Source organism: Dendrobates tinctorius, unplaced genomic scaffold, assembly GCF_039654945.1.
Source record: "Dendrobates tinctorius isolate UK_male_01 unplaced genomic scaffold, ASM3965494v1 ptg000037l, whole genome shotgun sequence".
Lineage (NCBI taxonomy): Eukaryota > Metazoa > Chordata > Amphibia > Anura > Dendrobatidae > Dendrobates > Dendrobates tinctorius.
In genome coordinates this window covers 23,536,317-23,560,658 of record NW_027361705.1, presented here as the reverse complement: position 1 = coordinate 23,560,658, position 24,342 = coordinate 23,536,317, and the positions used below count along the sequence as shown (strand labels likewise).

At 45.9% G+C, this 24,342-nt stretch overlaps 1 protein-coding gene across 3 annotated transcripts in view; it reads right to left on the bottom strand.

The window, feature by feature from the left end:
• LOC141088051 (protein phosphatase 1 regulatory subunit 12A-like) overlaps positions 1–20,915 on the bottom strand; it is a 40,158-nt gene extending 19,243 nt beyond the window's left edge. Inside the window, exons 1-19 of one of the 3 annotated variants that reach the window (XM_073573924.1) lie at positions 20,539–20,915; positions 15,279–15,409; positions 11,238–11,356; positions 10,470–10,629; positions 9,932–10,076; positions 9,524–9,598; positions 9,286–9,371; positions 8,489–8,637; positions 7,545–7,621; positions 7,278–7,436; positions 7,033–7,109; positions 6,730–6,951; positions 3,012–3,089; positions 2,842–2,932; positions 2,581–2,727; positions 2,341–2,473; positions 2,127–2,257; positions 1,305–1,361; positions 1,010–1,025 (exon numbers count right to left, since the gene is read on the bottom strand). In XM_073573924.1, coding sequence (XP_073430025.1) covers positions 1,010–1,025; positions 1,305–1,361; positions 2,127–2,257; positions 2,341–2,473; positions 2,581–2,727; positions 2,842–2,932; positions 3,012–3,089; positions 6,730–6,951; positions 7,033–7,109; positions 7,278–7,436; positions 7,545–7,621; positions 8,489–8,637; positions 9,286–9,371; positions 9,524–9,598; positions 9,932–10,076; positions 10,470–10,629; positions 11,238–11,356; positions 15,279–15,409; positions 20,539–20,796 — 2,311 coding nt within the window. In that variant the 5' untranslated portion in view covers positions 20,797–20,915. Of the gene's footprint in view, positions 1–1,009; positions 1,030–1,304; positions 1,362–2,126; positions 2,258–2,340; positions 2,474–2,580; positions 2,728–2,841; positions 2,933–3,011; positions 3,090–6,729; positions 6,952–7,032; positions 7,110–7,277; positions 7,437–7,544; positions 7,622–8,488; positions 8,638–9,285; positions 9,372–9,523; positions 9,599–9,931; positions 10,077–10,469; positions 10,630–11,237; positions 11,357–15,278; positions 15,410–20,538 lie in introns of all 3 variants that reach the window. The other 2 variants (XM_073573923.1, XM_073573922.1) reach the window with 2 other exon arrangements.
• Between the last annotated feature and the right edge of the window lie 3,427 nt (positions 20,916–24,342).

The window sequence follows — 24,342 nt, the reverse complement described above, 5'->3', positions numbered from 1 at the left end:
CTGTCACACGCAGCGATGTGTGCTGACCAGCGGGAGACCAGCGACCCCAAAAATGTCCAGGGCTTTCCATCAACGATCAGCGATACCGGCAGGGGGGGTTGGTCGCTGATCGCTGTCACACACAGCGATCTCGCTGGTGAGATCGCTGTTGCGTCACAAAACTATTGACTCAGCAGCGATCTCGCTAGCGAGATCGCTATGTGTGACGGGCCCTAACCAGTCAGCACGATTATTATTGTGGCATCCAAGAAGCCACAGTCTAAAGGGTCAAGCCTAGACAATCAGATCCCTTTAGGGACCATTGTTTTTGTTATAGCAGGATAATTACGTGCATATGTAAACCTTTTGCGTGTTCCCTAAAACCCCCGTCACACATAGTGATCTCGCTAGCGAGATCGCTACTGAGTCACAAGTTTTGTGACACAACAGCGATCTCACCAGCGAGATCGCTGTGTGACACCTATCAGCGACCGGCCCCCCTGCCGGTATCGCTGATCGTTGTTGGAAAGCCCTGGACATTTTTTTGATCGCTGGTCTCCCGCTGGCCAGCACGCATCGCTGCGTGTGACAGGCGGGAGACCAGCGATCAGCACGCTGGTAACTAAGGTAAACGCAGGGTTTCTAAGCAGCGTGCTGTGCTTAGAAACCCGATGTGTACCTTAGTTACCAGCGCGCTGATGCAGGGAGCTGGTAACAAGGTACACATCGGGTTTCTAAGTGACGCGCGCTGCTTAGAACCCCGATGTGTACCTTAGTTACCAGCTCCCTGCATCAGGCGCTGGTAACTAAAGTACACAGCGACGCTGCGCGCTCGGCGTCGCTGGTGCTGATCGCTGGTGAAACTGCCTGTTTGACAGCTCACCAGCGATCATGTAGCGACTCACCAGCGATCCTGACAAGTTGATATCGTTGTCGGGATCGCTGGTGAGTTGCTATGTGTGACGAGGCCCTAAGGCAGCCTAGAAATGAACGACTATAAAAAGAGAAAAAAATCTTATCAGGTTCTTACCGAGAGCTAAGTCCATCTACCTGGGAGGAAAACAAGAGAAAGGGATTATGTTACACAATGTACAGGCAATCCCCGCTGCAACAAAGAGGTTAAGCCAATTACCCATGTTCATGGGAATACAGCACTGATCCACTCAGACAGTTCACTTACCCAATTATAAGATCATCGGAGCCACGCAGCAAGAACAGATATAAAACCCATGTTACAATATGTCAAACTACACAATTTCTGTTCCTTTCCCTGCCAAAATTTCACAAGACATTAAAAAAAACAGGTTGCATGCAGGTCGAAGCACCTGAGCTTGCGGACTTTCCTCTGTTCCATCCTCTTCTTCTAATTCCTCACCATCGTTCTGAAAGAAACAAATAGCTCATGCAGAAAGGGTTGGAATAAACACTAGTCTGGGCTGCAAATCTGACTGTCAGTATGTAGTCAGTGTATTCTTCCTGTACTTGTGTGGGCATTCGTCTGGGAAACTGAAAATTAAAGCAAATGCTAAAACTACTGGTAAATGGCTACCGATAAAATTGTCCCGTTTGATTGAAATGGGGAAATAGTGAGCGCCACTGAAGACAGGGAACGATGCAAGTGATCTGTGTAGAGTGCACCACAATTTATTAGCACTATATCAGGATTATGTCATACAAAGCGTTAACTGTGACCAGCAAACATTTGCTTTTATACTGTAGCTCAATCTAAATCCTATACCTGATCACAGTAAATGTAAACATAGACTAAAGCCCCCAAATACACATTAGAAGAACACTGGCTGACATTGCCGTCCTGTTGACGGATTCAGCAGTCTAATGTGTATGGGGTCTCGGGACAAATGACTGTAGGGGGGGTAAGGGATATGGCACATTCCATTTTGGACTGTCGATCCTTTTGTTCTCCCTGGCATTAGCCCTCTCTGGAGATGACTGGCAGCGGCTCGCTCACACAGAACATAGGAGCGAGGTAGCTGCCAGCCGGATAAACAATAATCAAGCCATCTGTGTATGAGGGGCTCTTAAGTTTAACCCATAAAGTGGCAGTAACCTCTCTACTGAAGGTCTTGGTCAATAAATACGCAGGCTTCAGTGATAACCCGGATTGCCTGTGATCACTTGATTCTTACATCTCTTGCGGTATGTTCAACTCCAGTGCATCTCCTTTTCTCTCGTGGCCTTCTCCGGTCCCGAATTCCTCCCTTGTTCCTGCCACCTCGCTCATCACTTTCTTTCTCGTCCTCTTGGGACTTCTGCATTTCTATAACGACATTTAATGCCAAGTTATGGCGACCCAGAAAGTCACCTGAAATACCAAGACCTAGGACTGATAAAAAAACAAACCTTTGCTCTCTAAGCTTTGTCCTCCTCCTCGTCTATGTGAGCCCGAGGACGTTGCAGTTGGATCTGGAGTTGTTAATCCTAAAAGATCGGATTTCTGCAAACTGGCGTTTCGGGATCTCCAGCTGACCTCTGCCTGCAAATTCAGAATAAAATAGGTGTATGCATTTATCAGGAGAAACGTTTCCCTTACTAATCAGTAGAGTAATTCAGTGATAGTCAAAGCTCTTCTATACCACTCACCCCTTCATCACTGGTGGTACGGCTGCTCCTGGGTTTTATCTGGTTGTCCTCTTCTGGGGTCTTCGCAGGCTCTGACACCACTTCTTGATTTTCCTGTTGACCTTTGATGACTTTTTCAGCCTCTTTTAGATCAGTAAGAGTCACACCCTACAGAAGATTTATGTAATTCAATAAGTATCAGAAACATTTATTACAATGGTTAATGGAAAACATACACAGAATTCTGCGCTGCAAAGTTTAAGATGTTTGCTTAGTGTTTACCTGAGTGGATCGACGAGACTGTCGCGCATGTCGAGACCTTGCCTTTCTCTGAGCTTCAGCCTCTTCATCTCTCACAGGGGTCAAGTAAGACCTAACAATATACTCTGTGAGACACTGTATATAAAGGTGTGCTTACACAATAGAGATATCTTCCAGATATGACTTCTTACCTGCGGCGCTCTTTGGTCTCTGTAATGGTTGCTGGCTGCTCTAAGTTTGTACTTGTAGTGTTTGCCGTATCAGCAATTCTGGAAGGGAGAAAAAATATATCTAAGTAAGGAATACCTTACATGTCCAAGATACTTGTGACAAACAGCAATCAGAAAACTGAATAACTGTAGGATCTTTCTCATGAGATGTTTTGCTTTCAAGAATATTTAGAGAGTAAACTTTCAGGAAGAAGATTTTTCATATTTGGCAGGCATTTTAACTTTATTCACAGATTCAATATTTATATATTTATTTTACTCATTTATATAGCGCCATTAATTCCACAGCGCTTTACAAACATTATTGGCACTGACCCCATTCAGGCTAACAATCTAGATTCCCTATCAGTATGTCTTTGGAATGTGAGAGGAAACCCATACAATCACGGGGAGAACATACAAACTCCTTGCAGATGTTGTCCATGGTTGGATTTGAACCCAGGACCCCAGCGCTGCAAGGCTGCAGTGCTAACCACTGAGTCACCGTGCAGAAAGCATACGTGCAGTCATGGCCAAAAGTTTAGAGAATGACACAAATATTATATTTTCACATGATCTGCTGGCCTCTGGTTTTTATGTGTGTTTGTCAGATGTTTTTATCACATACAGAAATATAATTGCAATCATATTATGAGTAACAAAATGTTATATTGACAGTTAGAATGAGTTAATGCAGCAAGTCAATATTTGCAGTGTTGACCCTTCTTCTTCAGGACCTCAGCAATTCTCCCTGGCATGCTCTCAATCAACTTCTGGATCAAATCCTGACTGATACCAGTCCATTCTTGCAAAATCAATGCTTTTATTTTGTCTGAATTTGAAGGTTTTTGTTTGTCCACCCGTTTCTTGATGATTGACCACAAGTTCTCAATGGGATTAAGATCTGGGGAGTTTCCAGGCCATGGTCCCAAAATCTCTATGTTTTGTTCCCTGAGCCATTTAGTTATCACCTTTGCTTTATGGCAAGGTGCTCCATCATGTTAAAAAAGGCATTGTTGATCGCCAAACTGCTCTTGGACGGTTGGGAGAAGTTGCTCTTGGAGGACATTCTGGTACCATTCTTTATTCATGGCTGTGTTTTTAGGCAAGACTGAGAGAGAGCCCATTCCCTTGGCTGTGAAGCAACCCCACACATGAATGGTTTCAGGATGCTTGACAGTTGGCATGAGACAAGACTGGTGGTAGCGCTCACCTGGTCTTCTCCGAATAAGCCGTTTTCCACATGTCCCAAACAATCGAAAAGGGGATTCATCAGAGAAAATGCCTTTACCCCAGTCCTCAGCAGTCCACTCCCTGTACCGCTTGCAGAATATCAGTCTGTCCATTATGTTTTTTCTGGAGAGAAGTGGCTTCTTTGCTGCCCTCCTTGAGACCAGGCCTTGCTCCAAGAGTCTCCACCTCACAGTGCGTGCAGATGCACTCACACCTGCCTGCTGCCATTCCTGAGCAAGCTCTGCACTGCTGGTAGCCCAATCCCACAGCTGAAACACTTTTAAGAGACGGTCCTTGCGCTTGCTGGTCTTTCTTGGGCGCCCTGGAGCCTTTTTGGCAACAAGGGAACCTCTCTCCTTGAAGTTCTTGATGATGCGATAGATTGTTGACTGAGGTGCAATCTTTCTAGCTGCGATACTCTTCCCTGTTAGGCCATTTTTGTGCAGTGCAATGACGACTGCACGTGTTTCTTTAGAGATAACCATGGTTAACAGAAGAGAAACAATGATGCCAAGCACCAGCCTCCTTTTAAAGTGTCCAGTGGTGTCATTCTTACTTAATCATTACAGATTGATCTCCAGCCCTGTCCTCATCAACACCCACACCTGTGTTAATGGAGCAATCACTGAAACGATGTTAGCTGGTCCTTTTAAGGCAGGGCTGCAATGATGTTGAAATGTGTTTTGGGGGATAAAGTTCATTTTCTAGGCAAATATTGACTTTGCAAGTAATTGCTGTTAAGCTGATCACTCTTTATAACATTCTGGAGTATATGCAAATTGCCATTAGAAAAAATGAAGCAGTAGACTTTGTAAAAATATTTCCTTTTAAAACCGTGTGGGGGCATCACAACACAGAACTAGACCCCAATCAGAGGACCATAAAACATCCAGACTCCTTATCTATGAACTGGTCCAATGTTTATATTTATGTTTCTCCCTCTCCCATATTGATAGTTCTGCTTCACGTCTCTTGTCTTATCTATTGCATTTTTTCTAGGCTGTATTGTGCATAAATATGTGACTTCAGATTTTGTATTAGTCTAGCCTGATGAAGAGACCTGAGTAGTCTCGAAAGCTTGCAATGTGTTACCATCTTTTCAGTTAGCCATTAAAAGGTATCAACTACTGAGGACTCTCAATCCTGAATATTTTTCTATCTACTGGCTAACACGGTACAAAGATATACATCTTTCCTGTGTCATTCTCTAAACTTTTGGCCATGACTGTATGTGTGTGTGCACCCCAGAGCTGGACACTATTTGTGGGGCTATTAATCTGGGGACACTTAAAAGGCCTGCCAAATATGAAATAAACATGGAAGTTTAGTACGGTAACTCTATAAAAAGAACCTGTCAGAGTGGATAATGCTATTAACCTACCGATACTCTGCAGGCTAATAACATTTGGAAGGTGCCCACTGCTGTATAAAAATGGCGGCAGTCGGGAGAAAATGAACTTTTTTCCTGCTCGGAATAAAGCAATTCCAGCAATTACAGTCACCGCTTACAGAACTTAGAGCTGCAGCTGTAAGCACGGAGTGGTACTTTGACAGCCGGGTCTCCATTGATCCACTGCTGAGCGAGTTGTTATTCCTAGTGCTGGGGTGTGCTTGCAGTTGTCTCAGTGATCGGTGACTGAAATCTCTCTGGCACACCTGCTTGACTGAAAGCCAACAGCACCAGGGAGAAAATTAACTTTATTCCTCCTGGGAGCTGTTGGCTTTCAGTAAAGCAGGTGTGCCAGAGAGATTTCAGTCACTGGTCAGTGAAACTACAAGCACACCCCGGTACTGGGAATAACAGCTCGCTCAGCAGTGCATCAATGAAGACCCGGCTGTCAAAGTGCCGCTCCGTGCTTACAGCTGCAGCTCTAAGTTCTGTGAGTGGTGACTGTAATTGCTCCAGCCACATCTGCATGACTGAAAGTGACCAGCTCCACGGAAGAATAGAGCGCATTTTCTCCTGAGCACCGCACTTTCAGTACAACTGGCTGAGCACCATCATAAAACTCTATATATGCATGTTTACAGCATTATCCAACCTCACAGTTTCCCTTTAAGCATAAATGAGACAGTGGCCAAGTTTCTCCCCTCAGCTATGCTTCCTGTAACTGCTGGTCAACTAGGAGCCATTTCTAAATTTATAGACATTTACCGTACATTACACTAAAGACATTTTTAATCTCCATCTACTGAGCAGCTTAATGCAATCGATTGGTCGTGTATCAACATCATATGGAAGAAAGAAATCCTACTGCACCACAGCTGTCCTAACACCTTACTCATATCTCACAGTCTGGTTGTTGTGGGTTCCCCGGGTGAGTAGCGCCATGCCAGACAGATTGTCCCCATAACCAGTCCATCTTCAATTAATCACATCTCACTTGCCACTCAACGAAGGGCAGAAAAGCCTGGCAGCACATAAAACGTAATTTCTCTATGTTTGTAGACCCGCATGACCCCATACCTTGTACGTGAATTTGTAGTTGACCCAGTGGTATCTAATTTAGAAGATAAAGTGTTTCCACTTGTTAATGTAGTTTCTGGCTTAGTCGTTAACGGCTCTCTACTGGACAGAGAGGTTTCAGTCTTAGATGTCAGAGGTTCCCTCTGTCTACGGAGTGAGATCGGTCCTTCATCTCCATCATTACGCTGACGAGTGATTGACGTGCGGCTAAACGGAGATTGCCTTTAAAAACATAAAATCATCAGTTGACTTGGGTCCCAAACTAAACATCCTGCCATCCTCCATCTACCCCTCGATACTGACCTCACATTTTCCTGGTTACCTAATAGTTTCTGACTTGGAGGCACGCGAGCTAAACGGAGTTCAGATCCTGCCTTCTCCTAAAAAACAAATCATCATGGTCAGGGAATTTATTGTAAATCAAAGAACAGGAATCAATGAAGTGAGACTTGCAGAAAAGTCCTCCAAGAAGGAATAGGAAGCCATGAAGATGCTAAAAAGAAATAGTAATGAAACTAAGGTAACAGATGGTTGGTCACAATACACACTCTGTCTGCTAGCTGGGAGCTGGAGGCAGATTTAGGAAGTGCTGCCCTCCGGCCTTCTTCCAAGGTGGTGCCAGAGCTCAGTGTGCCAGAACTACCAGTCTTCCTCAAGGAGGCTCGGAATGTAGGCTCAGTTTTCTCCTGCTCTGGTACAGCTGAGGTCTATGGATAGTAGTGTGTGCATGGTTAATTTAGTGTTTCAATTTACTGACTAGGAAAGGATTATGAACAATGGAAGGTCACAGATTCATCGCCTCCCTTCCTTCTCACCTTCTTTGTGGAGCTTGTTGAAAGGTTACGTAACTGATTGTTCAGATTATTAATTCGTTCTTGAGCTTTTACCTTTTCTATAAAGTAAAAGAGGAGTAAAAACAGGATTAATCTACGCAATCTGACCGCATAGGGACGTAGAAAATATGGACAAAACTACTCCAAAATATGAAGTGTCAGTGCGGCTTTACACACTAATTAATAATGTAAACTAGATTTTACAAAAAGAAAAATTCTTCATCTCACAGCAAAATCTGGGTAAGTTGTTAAAGGGAACCTGTCAGTCCATTCATGCTGCCCAAACTACAGGCAGCATGAGTCTGACAGCTTGATTGCAGAGAGGTATGTTTTTCTCTGAAATGCTTCAGCGTTGGGGACCATAGGCAAGCACCAGATTAGTCCTGCTCTGCCCCCCTCATAGCTTCTCCCTGCACTGTTTTAGGTGACTGACAAGTATCTCCCGTGTGTACATAGGGAGAGACCTGTCAATCACCTGCAGAGATGCAGGGAGAAGCCACTCGGGAGGGGGGCGGTGGTGGACTAGTCATGTCTGTTCCTATAGTTCCTGGCAGGCTCTTCAGACTATATTCTCTGAAAAAAATAACTGGCTGTCATCAAGAATTTAGGCTCTGATTTATGATGCTTGTAGCTTGGGCAACACAAATCAAGTGACAGGTTCCCTTTAAAGAGATCTACTTAGTGTATGCCCACATGGGATTAAGCCAATTGTACAGATTTTGTAGCAAAAAGGCATTGGATTTGCCGTATCGTTGAACAGTAAAAGGGTCAAATACAGAGTGAAAATCCCAAATTCTAAATCCACAGAGCATGTCAATTTTCACAGCGGAAAATCCACTGTGTATCAGTCTCGCATGGACAAACCCCTGGGCTGTTAGGAAAAAAAGACGAATAACAAGAATATATAAAGGAATAAAAATGCTCACCAGACTCAGCGTCAGAACCAGAGTCATCAGAACTGGAAGCAATTGGTTGGCTGGTGGGTACTGTTGAAGTGATGGGCTGTGTCCGGCGCTCTTTGTCCTGCACTCGAAGTGCTACCTTCTCTTGACTGCTCAGACGAGAAATAGAACTCCTATTTGAAAAATGGGTCGGGGGGCAGGGAGCGTGCAAGGGGTCAGTGCACAGAGTGCCCGGGAATACACAGCAGGTGTCACACACACACATACAGTGAGAACATATCAAGCTCACACCGTGAACAATCCACACTGCGCATCACACTGTCCGTTGTGACATTAACCAGTGTATGACACAGCTCACAATCCAGTAGTCCCCCTTCACCAGTAAGTATATGTCTTTAAGATGTGCTCTTTGGTAGCCATTTTTTCCAACTCTTAAGTTAGTTCTTGCAAGTATGGCTACCTCTAAAGCTTGCACGTGGCTTGTGAATGAGTTTTCCTACATGTTAATAGCTATTCATTCACAGTGGAGCCAGGTGACGTGTCAGTATATAACATTAGATTTGAAATTCAGATATCTAAGAAAACTTTGAGAGAAGATCTCTGATGGTTGGGACAGTGTTTGTAGAACAGATCTTATATATAAAGAAAAAAGAAAAAAAAAAAAATTAATACTTGAGAAAAGGGGACCACTCAAAGACATATTTAGTGGTGATATTTTGTATAAGCTTAGGGGGAAATGCACCACAATCGTGTAACTCTACGGCACAACTGACGTGCCACACTCCAATGCATCACTCAAACGCAGCCAACGATGCACAGACCTCCGTGTTCTGCTAGCTGCATTTTGATTAGGAGGGCTTGTCTGCGACATTATCTGCGGAGCATTCTTCATCTTCTCCAAGCGTAACTACAAATAAATCAGGACAAAATAAAAAAGAAGAGAAAAGAGTTAAGATGGATATTACATAAGTAAAAATAAATGCAGGCGGGAAATAGAAAAAAATGTATGTATCATTTCCTGTTTGTGCCCCCCCATATATCGACTCAATGAGATCTCACCACACTCTGCTTCTTCTTCATCTCTTCCAGGACAGACTCCAAACTGTCGTCTGCAACATCAAAGGGCGTCTGGCCCTAAATAAGTGGAAACCACATTGAGAGGTGCGCTTGCAAACTGCTCATAAAAAGACAGAAAGGACACCCTGCAAGACAAATGCTGTTAGCACCGAGAAACGATGGACAAGGCAAGACAAAGGTTGCTGAAATTAAGCGCAGAGGCGTTAAAAAATGCACCGGGAGGTAACAAACAAGAAAATGCAAAAAGTAGAGAATTGCTCAAAGGACACAAAGTATAAGCAGCCACCAGACGCACATGGGATACACGGCACAGGTGTACAGAACCAGCCATGGCGCAGCCAGGGGGCGTAAGCAGTCTGTGAATAGTGAGGAGACCGCTGACCCCCTCACCACTTTGTTGACAGCCTCCATGTCACAGAGAGCCTCACACAGGAGACGGCATGAATCCTGTTGGCCCCAGTGAGCGGCCGCGTGCAGGGGAGTCCAACCATCTAAGTCACGGGAATCCACGTCACACCCCAATTGTAGGAGCAGCCTGAGACAGATATGAAAAATGAGAAAGGAAGGGGGATATATACCAAATAATGAAGGTGTGAAAGATGGAGAGAAACAAGACAGAAGAATGAGTGAAAAATATAAATACATTTTTTGTGTTTCTGTACCCCTTCATAGCAGACAAACAATATTCATATTCCCCATGACATTAGTCTTTGTCGAATCCCTCATCTGAAAATCTAATAGTTTCCAACACAGTTGATATTTTTAACACCAAGAAAAGCTGCCAATACTCTAGAGCCGCTTATTTCTTGCTTTGCCACTGATATAATAGGCATGTTTAACTAGTATTAATATCCGCCCTCCGTCTAACGAGCTTATACACACAAGCCTTCTTGCCCTTTCGTTTCATTGTCTGTGGCTGACAGCTCACCTTATAACTTCGGCATAGCCCTTGGCAGCCGCTACATGTAAAGGAGTAGCGCCGGTGGTGGGATGCCTGAGGTCGTCATATTTCCCATTGTTCAACCAGCGGCGGGCATCTCTTAACATGAGCTCTTCCTCCTCTTTTTTTGCTGAGTCTAAATCAACACCTGCAAGACAAATCACAAATCCCCGTCTATTAGGCCTCATTGTCAGAAAAATGGACTGATTGTCATCAGTGTTTGTCCCGTGTGTCAGTTTCTTACATTTGCAAATAAAAAAATGAGGGAGATTTCTCGGGCTTCTCCTTAGCATTAGGCTTTTGACTTTTTTTGACTGCGTTCGAGAAATGATTTTTATCATTCTTTGGTCCGTTTCCATTTTAAGGATAATGTCTGTTTTTCTCATTTCTCAAAAAAATAAATATATTTTCCAAGCTTCTCCTGCCCATTAGTCTATAAAGAGGATTACTCGCAAAAGGCATCCATGTGCTGTCCATTATATTCACAGACTAAAGTTAAATTAGTCTGTGAATATAATGGACTAACGTTAACATATACCGTATACATATGTATAAACTGTACACACATATGTGAGTAGGCCTCAGACCAGCCATGGGACTTGGCTAACCAATCACAGTGAAGCTTTCATTCTTCCAGAGCAGTTTAACAAAAGAAAACAGAGCAGTGATTGGTTGCCATGGGCAACGAAGCCTAGTTTTCTCTTAGACAATTTTGAGGAAATAGGCTTCATGTTTTTTCATTTCATGTGCACTTACCCTGCTTCTTGACCTCGCTCTTCAGCAGTTTCTCCATGGCACTCTCATGAGACACGTCCAGGGGAAGTTCCCCTTCACTATTTACAATAGCTACATTCCCACCATTAGAGATCAAGTACCTGCCGAAAACATAAATCAATGTGTTGCTGGGGTTCTGTGGTGTGACTCATGTATAGGAGAAAGCTGGCAGCATTTCAATTGCTCACAATTCATAAGATCCCTGCTTGCAGGCAGTGAATAGAAACGTTCTTGTTCCAAACTAGAGGAGGGGGAGTGGGGTGGTCCATTTATTTTTGTTTTTGCACCTTTCTTGCAAAGTAGCAATGGTCATAAGGCCTCATTTAGACGTCAGGGATTTTTCTCATATTTTTTCGACAATATTTGGTCAGTTTTTACAATTAGCAATTTTCTGGTATAAAAAAAAAAATTGCAAAGCTTCTCCTATCCATTACAGTGTTAAGAATTGACAAAATATGAATGGTCTATGATTTTCATGGACCCATAGACTTGTATGGGAAAATTAGATCCGTGACTCGGTGCAAGAAAACAGATATGTAATCACGATTTATTTTTATTTTAGGAGACATACTCCACAAAAAAAAACAAAATAAACACAGAAATGTGAACAGCTCCGTGCACTATAAGGTTATGTGCACACGCTGCGGATTGTGTTTCTGGCCCTGCAGGTCTGCAGCAGTTTCTGCTGCGTTGTACAGTACCATTGTTTCCAATGGTAAAACCAAAAACACTGTGCACATGCTGTGGATTTTTCCACGGGTTACAATCCGCAGCATGTCAATTCTTTGTGCGGATTCCGCTGCAGTTTCGCACCTTATCCATTGTAGAGGTGTGAAACTGCAGGGCTAAACCGCAGGCTAATCCGCAGGTAAACCGCAGGACTTTTGACCTGTGGATTTACCTGTGGATTTTTACAAATCCGCGCTGAAAAATCCGCAGCTCTCCAAACTACGTGTGCACATAGCCTAAGGCCCCTTTACATTTAGCGATGCACCAGCTATCCCGACCACGATACGATCCCGGTCAGGATCGCTGGTGCATCGCTAAAAGGTCGCTAGTGAGCTGCCACACAGGCAGATCTCACAGCGATGCAGCAGCGATACAGCGGTCGTTACTTACCTTTCAGACGAGGCGATCCTGACGTCCTGACGTCCGCGTCCACGCGTTGCTCGTCGGCGCCAGCAGGAAGCGCCCGACGAAAAATGGAGCTGCGCGATCAGCGATGGACAGCGGGGGAGCCGGTCGGAGGTAAATATCACATATAGCGATATCGCTGGCAATATCGCTGCTGCGTCACCAAATCGGTGATGCTTTAGCGATATTGTTAGCGATATCGCTATGTAAAACCCCCTTAAGGCTATGTTCACAATGCGTTTTGTTTTTTTCTCTTGATGCAAATTTTCAGCTGTGTTTCACAGTACCAGCAAAGTCAAGGAGTTTTTAGAAATCTCATGTACACATTTGTTTTCCCTGACTGTTTTGTTAAAGAACTGCGTTTTTGCAAAATGCAGCGTGTCATTGCTTTCTGCTCCATCAGGGTTTTGTCACCAAAAACGCAGCAAAACCTGATACCTGCATTTTTTTTTCAGCCTTTCTGGAGCGTTTTTCACCCATTGGGTAGTGCAAAAAATGCCGATATCAGATTTTGCTGCGTTTTTGGTGACAAAAGCTGATGAAGCAGAATCAGATTATTTTTTATGCTCTAAACATTATAAGCATGCACAAGAGACAAATCTACCCTGATAAAAAACGCAGCAAAAAACGCAGCAAGCACTCAGCAAAACCTGATTTTCTGATGTTGCTTCTTTACTGCCAAAAGAGCAAGTTTTGCCTGCGGAAAAAAAGCATAAAAAACGCAGTGTATGAACATAGACTAATGAGTATGTGCTCTATGAGTGCAAAATTTGGATAGAACACACGTGAAAAATGGATGTCTAATAGTGACATTATTTAAGTTACTTCTTTTAATTTTACTTTGTTTTTTTATCGGGGGGGGGGGGGGGATTCAGCATCACCGGCATGGTTTTTGTTATCAAGATGTTTAAGCTGAATTCATCATTTGTAACTTTTGACTCAATTTTACAAAATTTTTTGTATAATTGAGTAGGGTACAAAATCTGGCTATTTTTTTTTCTGTGCAGGAGAACGCTACCGAGCATCGTTTTATATAATCGTGTATATTTTTGGCTCTAAAAAAAATATATATATTTTGGAACTCAAACGTTGCTCACCCATTTTCATTGATTTGACGCAAAAGGAAAGACAAAAAAAAAGACAAATTATGAAACGGAGCCACTGTGCCGACAGAGATGCCCAGCTCACCAAGTGAGAAAACGCTGATACATGGTAACAAATCCTACTCCTGTGTCAGGCGGGATCAGTCTTATTCTCTGGATATTTCTAATCACTGATATAAAAAATCGTCAGCGTTTCATCCAGAAAACTCGGACAATTTTATTCTCACTTGTCATCCGTGTGCAATCCGTTTTTTTTTTTACAGTAGCTGCTATTAATAATTTAATATTCCCATTTTCAAGAATTGCAATGCACCTATACAAATCAGATGCTATAATGTGGCTCCGCAGGGCATCTGATCCTTTTTTGCACACCTATAGATTTGAATGGGCAAGTCTCGTCCTAGTGCGTGCTGCAAAGTTTTTAGTTCGAGTGCGGTCCACTTTTTGGCAGAGACCAGTCGGACCAAAAATACGGTTGTGTGAACAAGCCTTCACAGAAAAGGAAAATATATTGAGATACTGACTGCAAAATGGGTATTGATTAGTTAATATGCTGTTAAAGAAATTAAACTACAAATGTAAAGGCAATGTACTGGCGCAGATAGGTGGTCCATGTTTGGTCCCCAGTGACGGTGACCCCCATCTAATCCCTGTGACTTGAAGGTTAAGTATACCTCTAATTATCAGCTGGCAGGTGTTAGGTGTAGCTCACAATACCAGACTGTGACAGGCCCATGGGGGTGTTAGCGATGCACCCCTGGTAGAACCTGTTCCAACCACATAGCTATAATCACTAAAAAAAAAAAAAAAAAACAGTCACGTCATTACTGACATTCTGACCTGTGCTAATATGTGAAAAACAAGCGGCCACGAAATAGACAATATGAAACTTTGGCAACCAACTTTCCCAGAATCCTGAAAAAATATGACCTGATAATGCAAAAATAAATGCTGAACCCGTAAAAGGAAGAAGATTGGTCATTCAAGGTTCGGCAAAGCTGAGTGACCAAATTAGCCAAACTTGTAGTGGCAGACATGGTAGCTATGCCTGTTCCTGGGAAAATGGGAGACAACTAAATCTACCATCAGGCTGGGGATAAAGGGAAACTTCGGCAGCTCAATGCCCCTTCTACACCGCAGAGTAATGAAGGTGACCGAGGGGGTATTGCAACCCACGAGGTACTACGAATGCAAAAAGTGAGTTGCAAAAAATCCAAATCGTTCTTTTTGTCTCTTTCTTGTAGTGGTACCCCGTAGGTCGCAAAGTAACCCCATTCACCTGCAAGGGGGCTGCAATGTAGCAGAAGCACGGATCTTTGGCTGTGAAAAGTGGCTTAGCACCGCCACTGACGTGTTTAATCCGCTGCCGCTTTGGTGATTACCACTAAAGCTGCATCAGTGACATCGCATCCAACATTCATGACCGCTGCAGCCAATCACTGGCCTTAGAGCGCATGTGCTGCAACTGAAGACCAGTGATTGGCTGCGGCAGTCACGTGAATGACGGAGATGATGTTAAAGCTGCAGGATCAGCACAGACCACCAGAGCAGAAGTGCACAGAATGGCGGAGTAATGGTTATTTTATTATTTTATCTTCTTATCCGATTTTTGTTTTTACTTAATGAAATCCCAGACATTACCTTTAAGGATAAATCAAGGACTTTTAGATGCTTTTTTTTTTTTTTTTAATTTTTTTGGGAAATGATCTGTAATCCTTTTGGCACCAATACAAAAAGAAATGATTTTTAACAAGGTAAATGGGGTGCAGTGTCCCCCCCGACTTACTGTGCTATGCTCACAAATCCACAGGACGCTGCGGCATGGAGCGGGGTCCAACCCTCGTTGTCCTGCTGGTTCACAGAAGCGCCATTTTCCACCAGAAACTGAACCATTTCTATATTTTCGTCAATGCAGGCCTGGGGGGGGAGAGAAGAAGATCAGAGACGAGAATTCGACAGGGACATTAAGATAAATGCTAGAACCAAGTTACAGGAGGTGAAGTAATGATTACGGAGGAGGCAGGGACAGCTATGGATATTCTGATACTGAAGTGGCTGATAACAGGAAACAATAGCATAACCAATGCAGTACATTGAAGGATGCGCTCTTTAAGACGCAGAATTAATTAAAAATAATTTTCAAAATGTAAATAAACACATTCAAGTAACAATAAGTCCTTATGGGAAAGTTGGGTGACAACCAATCTGGCTGCTATTCATAATCACATCCAACGATCCCAGACCCCCAAATGACAAATTTGCCAGGACAGAGTAACGTATGCTCCTGTAACTATAGGAGTATGAAAAAATGGGCGACAACTCATTTTGGAGAAATAATGGCTTCTACAGTGGTTGTCACCCAGCTTTTCTAGGAGCAGATGTAGTTACAAGAGGTGGCGACTAGTTGACTTTTATTTCCAGGAGGAGATGGCCAAGAAAGACATTCAAGGCAAATATAAGAAAATGTCAGCCGTATGAGGAATGCAAATAGGAAAATGGCTCAGTGCCGTGGTCTGCAAGCTGCTACAACTACAACTCTCAGCATGCCAACCTGGAGGGCCACAGTGTGCAGCTATCCTGTGTGTGGTCTGCTCTTCGCACTTTACTACTAATTGGTGACACCCCATTACAAGAGCAATAATTAAAGGAGGAATTCAGATTGGGGTGTGGGCTGTGATGCGGATGGCAAGACGCACTGAACACTACTCAATATGGATATATGCTCGGACGTCTGGGGGCCTGGGAAACCGCTACAGGGATGAATAGACAGCACCATATAAAACTGTGCGGTCAACATGTCACCGGAAAATATTCTCCATAGACAAGCCCCCACAAAATAAATGGATTCCCACTCCCATAATACTACTATATGGCTCTGACTCAGTTCTGATCAGTAAAAATGCACGTGACACATTGTGGGTAATCCTTGTCTTCTTAAATGGGGTTTTCACTTTTCTAATATTAGGAGGGTGCAATCATGCCCAAAAATCCTATAGCCCCCCACCCCAGCAATGCTGACAGCAGAGCCCTGACTTACATTGCTGAGACCCATCTTCATCAATTACAGGCTTTAATAGCTCACAAACTGTTATCATAGTTTTGCTCATTAGGTCAGAAGTTATGAAGTTGCAGAAAAATTCCCCAAAAAAGTTCTGCAGGGGTCTGATCACTTACTGGAAGAGGACTGGGGGGTCTGATCACTTACTGCATGAGGACGGGGGGGGGTCTGATCACTTACTGCATGAGGGTGGGGGGTCTGATCACTTACTGGATAAGGACTAGAGGGTCTGATCACTTACTGCTTGAGGACGGGGGGTCTGATCGCTTACTGCATGAGGACAGGGGGGGTCTGATCCCTTACTGCATGAGGACGGGGGGGTCTGATCACTTACTGCATGAGGACGGGGGGGTCTGATCACTTACTGCATGAGGACGGGGGGTCTGATCACTTACTGCATGAGGACGAGGGGTCTGATCGCTTACTGCATGAGGACGGGGGGGTCTGATCGCTTACTGGATAAGGACAGTGGGTCTGATCACTTACTGCATGAGGACGAGGGGTCTGATCGCTTACTGCATGAGGACGGGGGAGTCTGATCGCTTACTGGATAAGGACAGTGGGTCTGATCACTTACTGCATGAGGACGGGGGATCTGATCGCTTACTGGATGAGGACTGGGGGGGTCTGATCACTTACTGCATGAAGACGGGGGGGTCTGATCACTTACTGGATGAGGACGGGGGGTCTGATCACTTACTGCATGAGGACGGGGGGTCTGATCACTTACTGCATGAGGACAGGGGGGTCTGATCACTTACTGCATGAAGACGGGGGGTCTGATCACTTACTGGATGAGGACGGGGGGGTCTGATCACTTACTGCATGAGGACGGGGGGTCTGATCACTTACTGCATGAGGACAGGGGGGTCTGATCACTTACTGCATGAAGACGGGGGGGTCTGATCACTTACTGGATGAGGACGGGGGGTCTGATCACTTACTGGATGAGGACGGGGGGGTCTGATCACTTACTGCATGAGGACGGGGGGTCTGATCACTTACTGCATGAGGACAGGGGGGTCTGATCACTTACTGCATGAAGACGGGGGGGTCTGATCACTTACTGGATGAGGACGGGGGGTCTGATCACTTGCTGGATGAGGACAGTGGGTCTGATCACTTGCTGGATGAGGACAGTGGGTCTGATCACTTACTGGATGAGGACAGGGGTCTGATCACTTACTGGATAAGGAACGGGGGTCTGATCACTTACTGGATGAGGAACAGAGGGGTTTGATCACTTACTGGATGAGGACAGGGGGGTCTAATCACTTACTGGATGAGGACTTGGGGGTCTGATCACTTACTGGATGAGGACTGGGGGGTCTGATCATTTATTAGAGGGGGTCTGATCACATACTGGATGAGGAACAGGGGGTCTGATCACTTACTGGATGAGGAACAGGGGGTCTGATCACTTACTGGATGAGGAACAGGGGGTCTGATCACTTACTGGATCAGGAACAGGGGGTCTGATCACTTACTGGATCAGGAACAGGGGGTCTGATCACTTACTGGATGAGGACGGGGGGGTCTGATCGCTTACTGGATGAGGACGGGGGGGTCTGATCGCTTACTGGATGAGGACGGGGGGGGGGTCTGATCGCTTACTGGATGAGGACAGGGGTCTGATCACTTACTGGATGAGGAACAGAGGGGTCTCATCACTTACTGGATGAGGACGGGGGGTCTAATCACTTACTGGATGAGGACTTGGGGATCTGATCACTTACTGGATGAGGACTTGGGGGTCTGATCACTTACTGGATGAGGAACAGGGGGTCTGATCACTTACTGGATGAGGAACAGGGGGTCTGATCACTTACTGGATGAGGAACAGGGGGTCTGATCACTTACTGGATGAGGACAGGGGGGTCAGATCACTTACTGGATGAGGACAGGTGGGTCTGATCACTTACTGGATGAGGACAGGGGGGTCTGATCACTTACTGGATGAGGACAGGGGGGTCTGATCACTTACTGGATGAGGACAGGGGGGTCTGATCACTTGCTGGATGAGGACAGGGGGTCTAATCACTTACTGGATGAGGACTTGGGGGTCTGATCACTTACTGGATGAGGAACAGGGGGGTCTGATCACTTACTGGATGAGGAACAGAGGGGTCTGATCACTTACTGGATGAGGACTGGGGGGTCTGATCATTTATTAGAGGGGGTCTGATCACTTACTGGATGAGGAACAGGGGGTCTGATCACTTACTGGATGAGGAACAGGGGGGTCTGATCGCTTACTGGATGAGGAACAGGGGGGTCTGATCGCTTACTGGATGAGGAACGGGGGTCAGATCACTTACTGGATGAGGACAGGGGGGTCTAATCACTTACTGGATGAGGACTTGGGGATCTGATCACTTACTGGATGAGGACTTGGGGGTCTGATCACTTACTGGATGAGGAACAGGGGGTCTGATCACTTACTGGATGAGGAACAGGGGGTCTGATCACTTACTGGATGAGGAACAGGGGGTCTGATCACTTACTGGATGAGGAACAGGGGGTCTGATCACTTACTGGATGAGGACAGGGGGGTCAGATCACTTACTGGATGAGGACAGGTGGGTCTGATCACTTACTGGATGAGGACAGGGGGGTCTGATCACTTACTGGATGAGGACAGGGGGGTCTGATCACTTACTGGATGAGGACAGGGGGGTCTGATCACTTGCTGGATGAGGACAGGGGGTCTAATCACTTACTGGATGAGGACTTGGGGGTCTGATCACTTACTGGATGAGGAACAGGGGGGTCTGATCACTTACTGGATGAGGAACAGAGGGGTCTGATCACTTACTGGATGAGGACTGGGGGGTCTGATCATTTATTAGAGGGGGTCTGATCACTTACTGGATGAGGAACAGGGGGTCTGATCACTTACTGGATGAGGAACAGGGGGGTCTGATCGCTTACTGGATGAGGAACAGGGGGGTCTGATCGCTTACTGGATGAGGAACGGGGGTCAGATCACTTACTGGATGAGGACAGGGGGGTCTAATCACTTACTGGATGAGGACTTGGGGGTCTGATCACTTACTGGATGAGGAACAGGGGGTCTGATCACTAACTGGATGAGGAACAGAGGGGTCTGATCACTTACTGGATGAGGAACAGAGGGGTCTGATCACTTACTGGATGAGGACTTGGGGGTCTGATCACTTACTGGATGAGGAACAGGGGGTCTGATCACTTACTGGATGAGGAACAGGGGGTCTGATCACTTACTGGATGAGGAACAGGGGGTCAGATCACTTACTGGATGAGGAACAGGGGGTCAGATCACTTACTGGATGAGGAACAGGGGGTCTGATCACTTACTGGATGAGGAACAGGGGGTCAGATCACTTACTGGATGAGGACAGGGGGGTCTGATCACTTACTGTATGAGGACAGGGGGGTCTGATCACTTACAGGAGGAGGACAGGGGGGGTCTGGTCACTTGCTGGATGAGGACAGGGGGGTCTGATCACTTACTGGATGAGGACAGAGGGGTCTGATCACTTGCTGGATGAGGACAGTGGGTCTGATCACTTACTGGATGAGGACAATGGGGGTCTAATCACTTATTAGAGGAGGGGGGGTCTGATCACTTATTAGAGGAGGGGGGTCTGATCACTTATTAGAGGAGGGGGGTCTAATCACTTACTGGATGAGGACGGGGGTCTGATCACTTATTAGAGGAGGGGGGGATTGATCACTTACTGGATGAGGACAATGGGGGGGGGTATGATCACTTATTAGAGGGGGTATGATCACTTATTAGAGGAGGGGGGGTTGATCACTTACGGACCTTCACTTCCGTCTTAGTGACACATACCATATTCGCACTTGGCGCAGATCTGCGTGAAGCGCTGACAGGAGGTGCAGATGATGAGTGTAGTAGTCACTCCCTGCACTCTGTATGTCCGGGCTCTCCAGCTGTGATGACACTACAACTCCCAGCATGCACTGACAGCTCCTACAATGGTACCTGGTGCAGAGCCGTCAGTCCGTCCACGTTGGTGCCATTGATCGGGGCTCCGGCCGCCAGCAGTTGCCGAACCTCCTCTCGGTCTCCAGCCGAACAAGCGGCCATAAACACGGCTCCTTGCGCGAACCGGACCCGGGGCGGGCGTCGGAGGTTGCCGTGCGGCAGACATCGCTCCGTCTCTGAGCCCATCCATCGGCTCAGCTGCTCCCGCCGCTTCCCTTTAGCTGAGTCCGACCGGGACCGATCATCCGCCGCCATCTTCCGTGTCCTGGCCGGAGACAGGCGGGAGGAGGGGACCGGGAGAGGCCGGGAAGGAGGAGGAGGAGGGAGGAGACGTCAGGAGGAGAGGTGGGGAGCGGTGACAGCGGGGCGGCCCCGGTACAGGCGGACTGCTGACAGCTGGCCGCGAGCTTCCAGGGGCTTTCCATTAGAAACTCTCCTGGCATGGCACATGGGTGTCCGACCTGTGTGATGGGGTCTGCTCATTACCAGGACCCATAGCTGTTCAGATACATATATACACCACCATTTCTTTGCCAGGATCAGACCCCTCTATTTTGAGGATCAGCGAGACGTGCCACAAACATGAATGTCAGGAGCACTTTAGTGCAGGTTCACACTTTGCGGTCTGTTTTGGTCAGAATCAGCATGTGTTACTTGTAGATATCGCCTTACTCCACTGCAAAGCACGGAATAGGGGAGAAATACAACATGACACCCCGCACAAGTAGGGGAGCTGTAGATTTGGGGTCCATGTTTTCACTTTCATTCACATTTTTTCTTCCCGCAATGTGTGAACGGGATTTTGAAAAACCCATTTACATGGTTTTTACTGTAAATCGCTGTGGACTTGACGGGTGGAATCCGCACCGCAGGTCCGAGACGTGTGAACTTTAGGGGACGTCCATGGGTGACAGATCTGCTGCAGATCCGAAGACACCGGTGTTATGATTGAGTCACCGTAGGAGGCAAAACAGAAATGCTAGCTAAGTCCAGAAAACCAGAGAAGTTGGCAGCTATCGGATTGCAGACCCCTGAACCTATCAACACAACTAGCAGTAGCCGTGGGGGGTTCCTACGATGCCCTAGACCCCTCGATCACAGCCGGAGAAATAGCTAGGCCTAAAGAAAGAAAGGAGAAAACTAAACTGCCCCAGAGCAGACCCCAAAGCAATAGGCAGCCCCCAACATATAATGACGGTGAAGCAAGATGAAAACACTAACACAGGCAGAAAGATAGACTGAGCAAAGACGGGGCCCAATCTAGCTAGATAGAAAAGGACAGGAAGGCTGCTGTCTGCAATCCGTGAAAAACCCTATGAAAATAAGAGCCAACAGACTGACAGTGAAAAAGGCCCTGAAGACGCTAGGCTTCAAAAAAGCTATGTCAGTACTCAGGAATATTCTGAAGACAGAGCTACAGGCAAAAGGAGATTCAGCTCACCCCAGCAGGGAATGGCAGAATCCAGAAAAGCAAGGAAAACAAAACACTAATGCACACAGGCAAAGTAGAAAAACTTAGCTTAGAGGAGCAGGAATCAGACTGGTGTCCTAGAAGTCCAAAGAGAAATCACCCGCAGGGCAGAAGGGCGTCGGCAGCCTTATATCCAGTCCGTGACTCCACTCAGCCAGTCATCCTCATCAGGTTCAGGTGCCTGATAATCAGGCTCATCACCTTCCTTCACCAGAATAGGGAGTTCACCAGACCTCAGTGACGAAGGGGAAAATGAACTCACAACAGTACCTCCCCCTTGAGGAGGGGTCACCGAACCCACAACCACGCCACCAGGGCGATCAGGGTGAGCCCGATGAAAGGCACGCACCAATCTTTTGGCATGAATATCAGAGGCAGAGACCCAGGAATTATCCTCCTGACCATAACCCTTCCACTTAACCAAATACTGGAGTCTCCGTCTAGCCAGACGGGAATCCAGTATTTTCTCTACCTCATATTCCATGTTACCTTCAACCAATACAGGGTCCGGAGGTGCCACCCCAGGAACAACTGGTTCAACAAACCTCTTCAACAAGGACTTATGAAACACATTATGGATTTTAAATGTGACAGGAAGAGCCAAACGGAAAGAGACCGGATTAATAATCTCCAAAATCTTGTAAGGTCCAATAAATTTAGGCTTAAACTTAGGAGAAGCCACCTTCATAGCAATATTTTTTGATGATAACCACACCATATCACCAATCTTAAACTGGGGGCCAATGGTCCTATGTCGATTGGAAAACCGCTGGGCCTTTTCCTGTGAGAGAGATAACTTATCCACCACTTGGTCCCAGATCTGGTGCATTCTCTCCACCACAGTGTCAACACCTGGACAGGCAGAAGGCTCCACCTGCCCTGAAGAAAATCGAGGATGAAACCCAAAGTTACAAAAAAAAGGTGACATCAAAGTGGCAGAACTAGCTCTATTATTTAAAGCAAATTCGGCCAAGGGCAAAAATGAAACCCAATCATCCTGATCAGCGGAAATAAAACATCTCAAATACGACTCCAAGGTCTGGTTTGTTCTCTCTGTCTGCCCATTGGTCTGAGGGTGAAAAGCAGAGGAGAAGGACAACTGAATTCCCAGCTTGGAACAGAAAGTCCTCCAAAATCTAGACACAAACTGAACTCCTCTGTCAGATACAATATTCTCAGGAATCCCGTGTAAGCGAACCACCTGTTGCAAAAACAGGGGCACCAACTCAGAGGAAGATGGCAACTTAGGGAGTGGTACAAGATGAACCATCTTAGAGAACCTATCACAAATCACCCAAATAACAGTCATTCTTTGAGAGACCAGCATATCAGAGATGAAATCCATTGAAATATGGGTCCATGGCCTCCTGGGGACAGGCAAAGGCATCAACAACCCACTAGAACGAGAACAAGATTTAGACCGGGAGCAAGTCCCACAGGACTGCACAAAATTCCTGACATCATGAGACAAGGTGGGCCACCAAAAAGAGCGACTCACCAGATCTCTAGTACCAAAAATACCTGGATGACCAGCCAATGCAGAGCAATGAACTTCAGACATCACTCTCTTCTTCCACTGGTCAGGAACATACAACTTTCCACTGGGACAACGCTCAGGTTTGTCCTCCTGGAACTCTTGCAGAGCAAGTCTCAAATCGGGCGAGATGGCAGAAAGAACTACCCCTTCGCCTAAGATGGTAGCAGGCTTGGTCACCACAGGAGAATCAGCAAAGAAACTCCTAGAGAGGGCGTCTGCCTTGACATTCTTAGTTCCAGGAAGAAAAGAGACCACAAAAATCAAAACGTGTAAAAAACAAGGCCCACCTAGCTTGTCTAGAGTTCAAGCGTTTAGCCGACTCTAGATAAATCAAATTCTTGTGGTCAGTGAGAACCACAACTTGATGTTTAGCTCCCTCCAACCAATGTCTCCACTCCTCAAATGCCCATTTCATGGCCAACAGTTCCCGATTCCCCACATCATAGTTACGTTCAGATGGAGAGAACTTTCGGGAAAAGAAAGCACAGGGATTCATTTTAGCTGTTACAGGATCCTTTTGGGACAAAACAGCTCCTGCACCAATCTCAGAAGCATCCACCTCTACCTGGAACGGGAGTGAGACGTCAGGTTGCCGCAAAACCGGGGCGGAGGTAAATCTTCGCTTCAGCTCCTGAAAGGAAGCAACAGCCTCCGGAGACCAATTCAACACATCAACACCCTTCTTAGTCAGACCAGTCAATGGCTTGGCAATACTAGAAAATTTTGCTATAAATTTCCGATAAAAATTAGCAAAACCCAAAAACTTCTGGAGGGCCTTCAAAGAAGTGGGCTG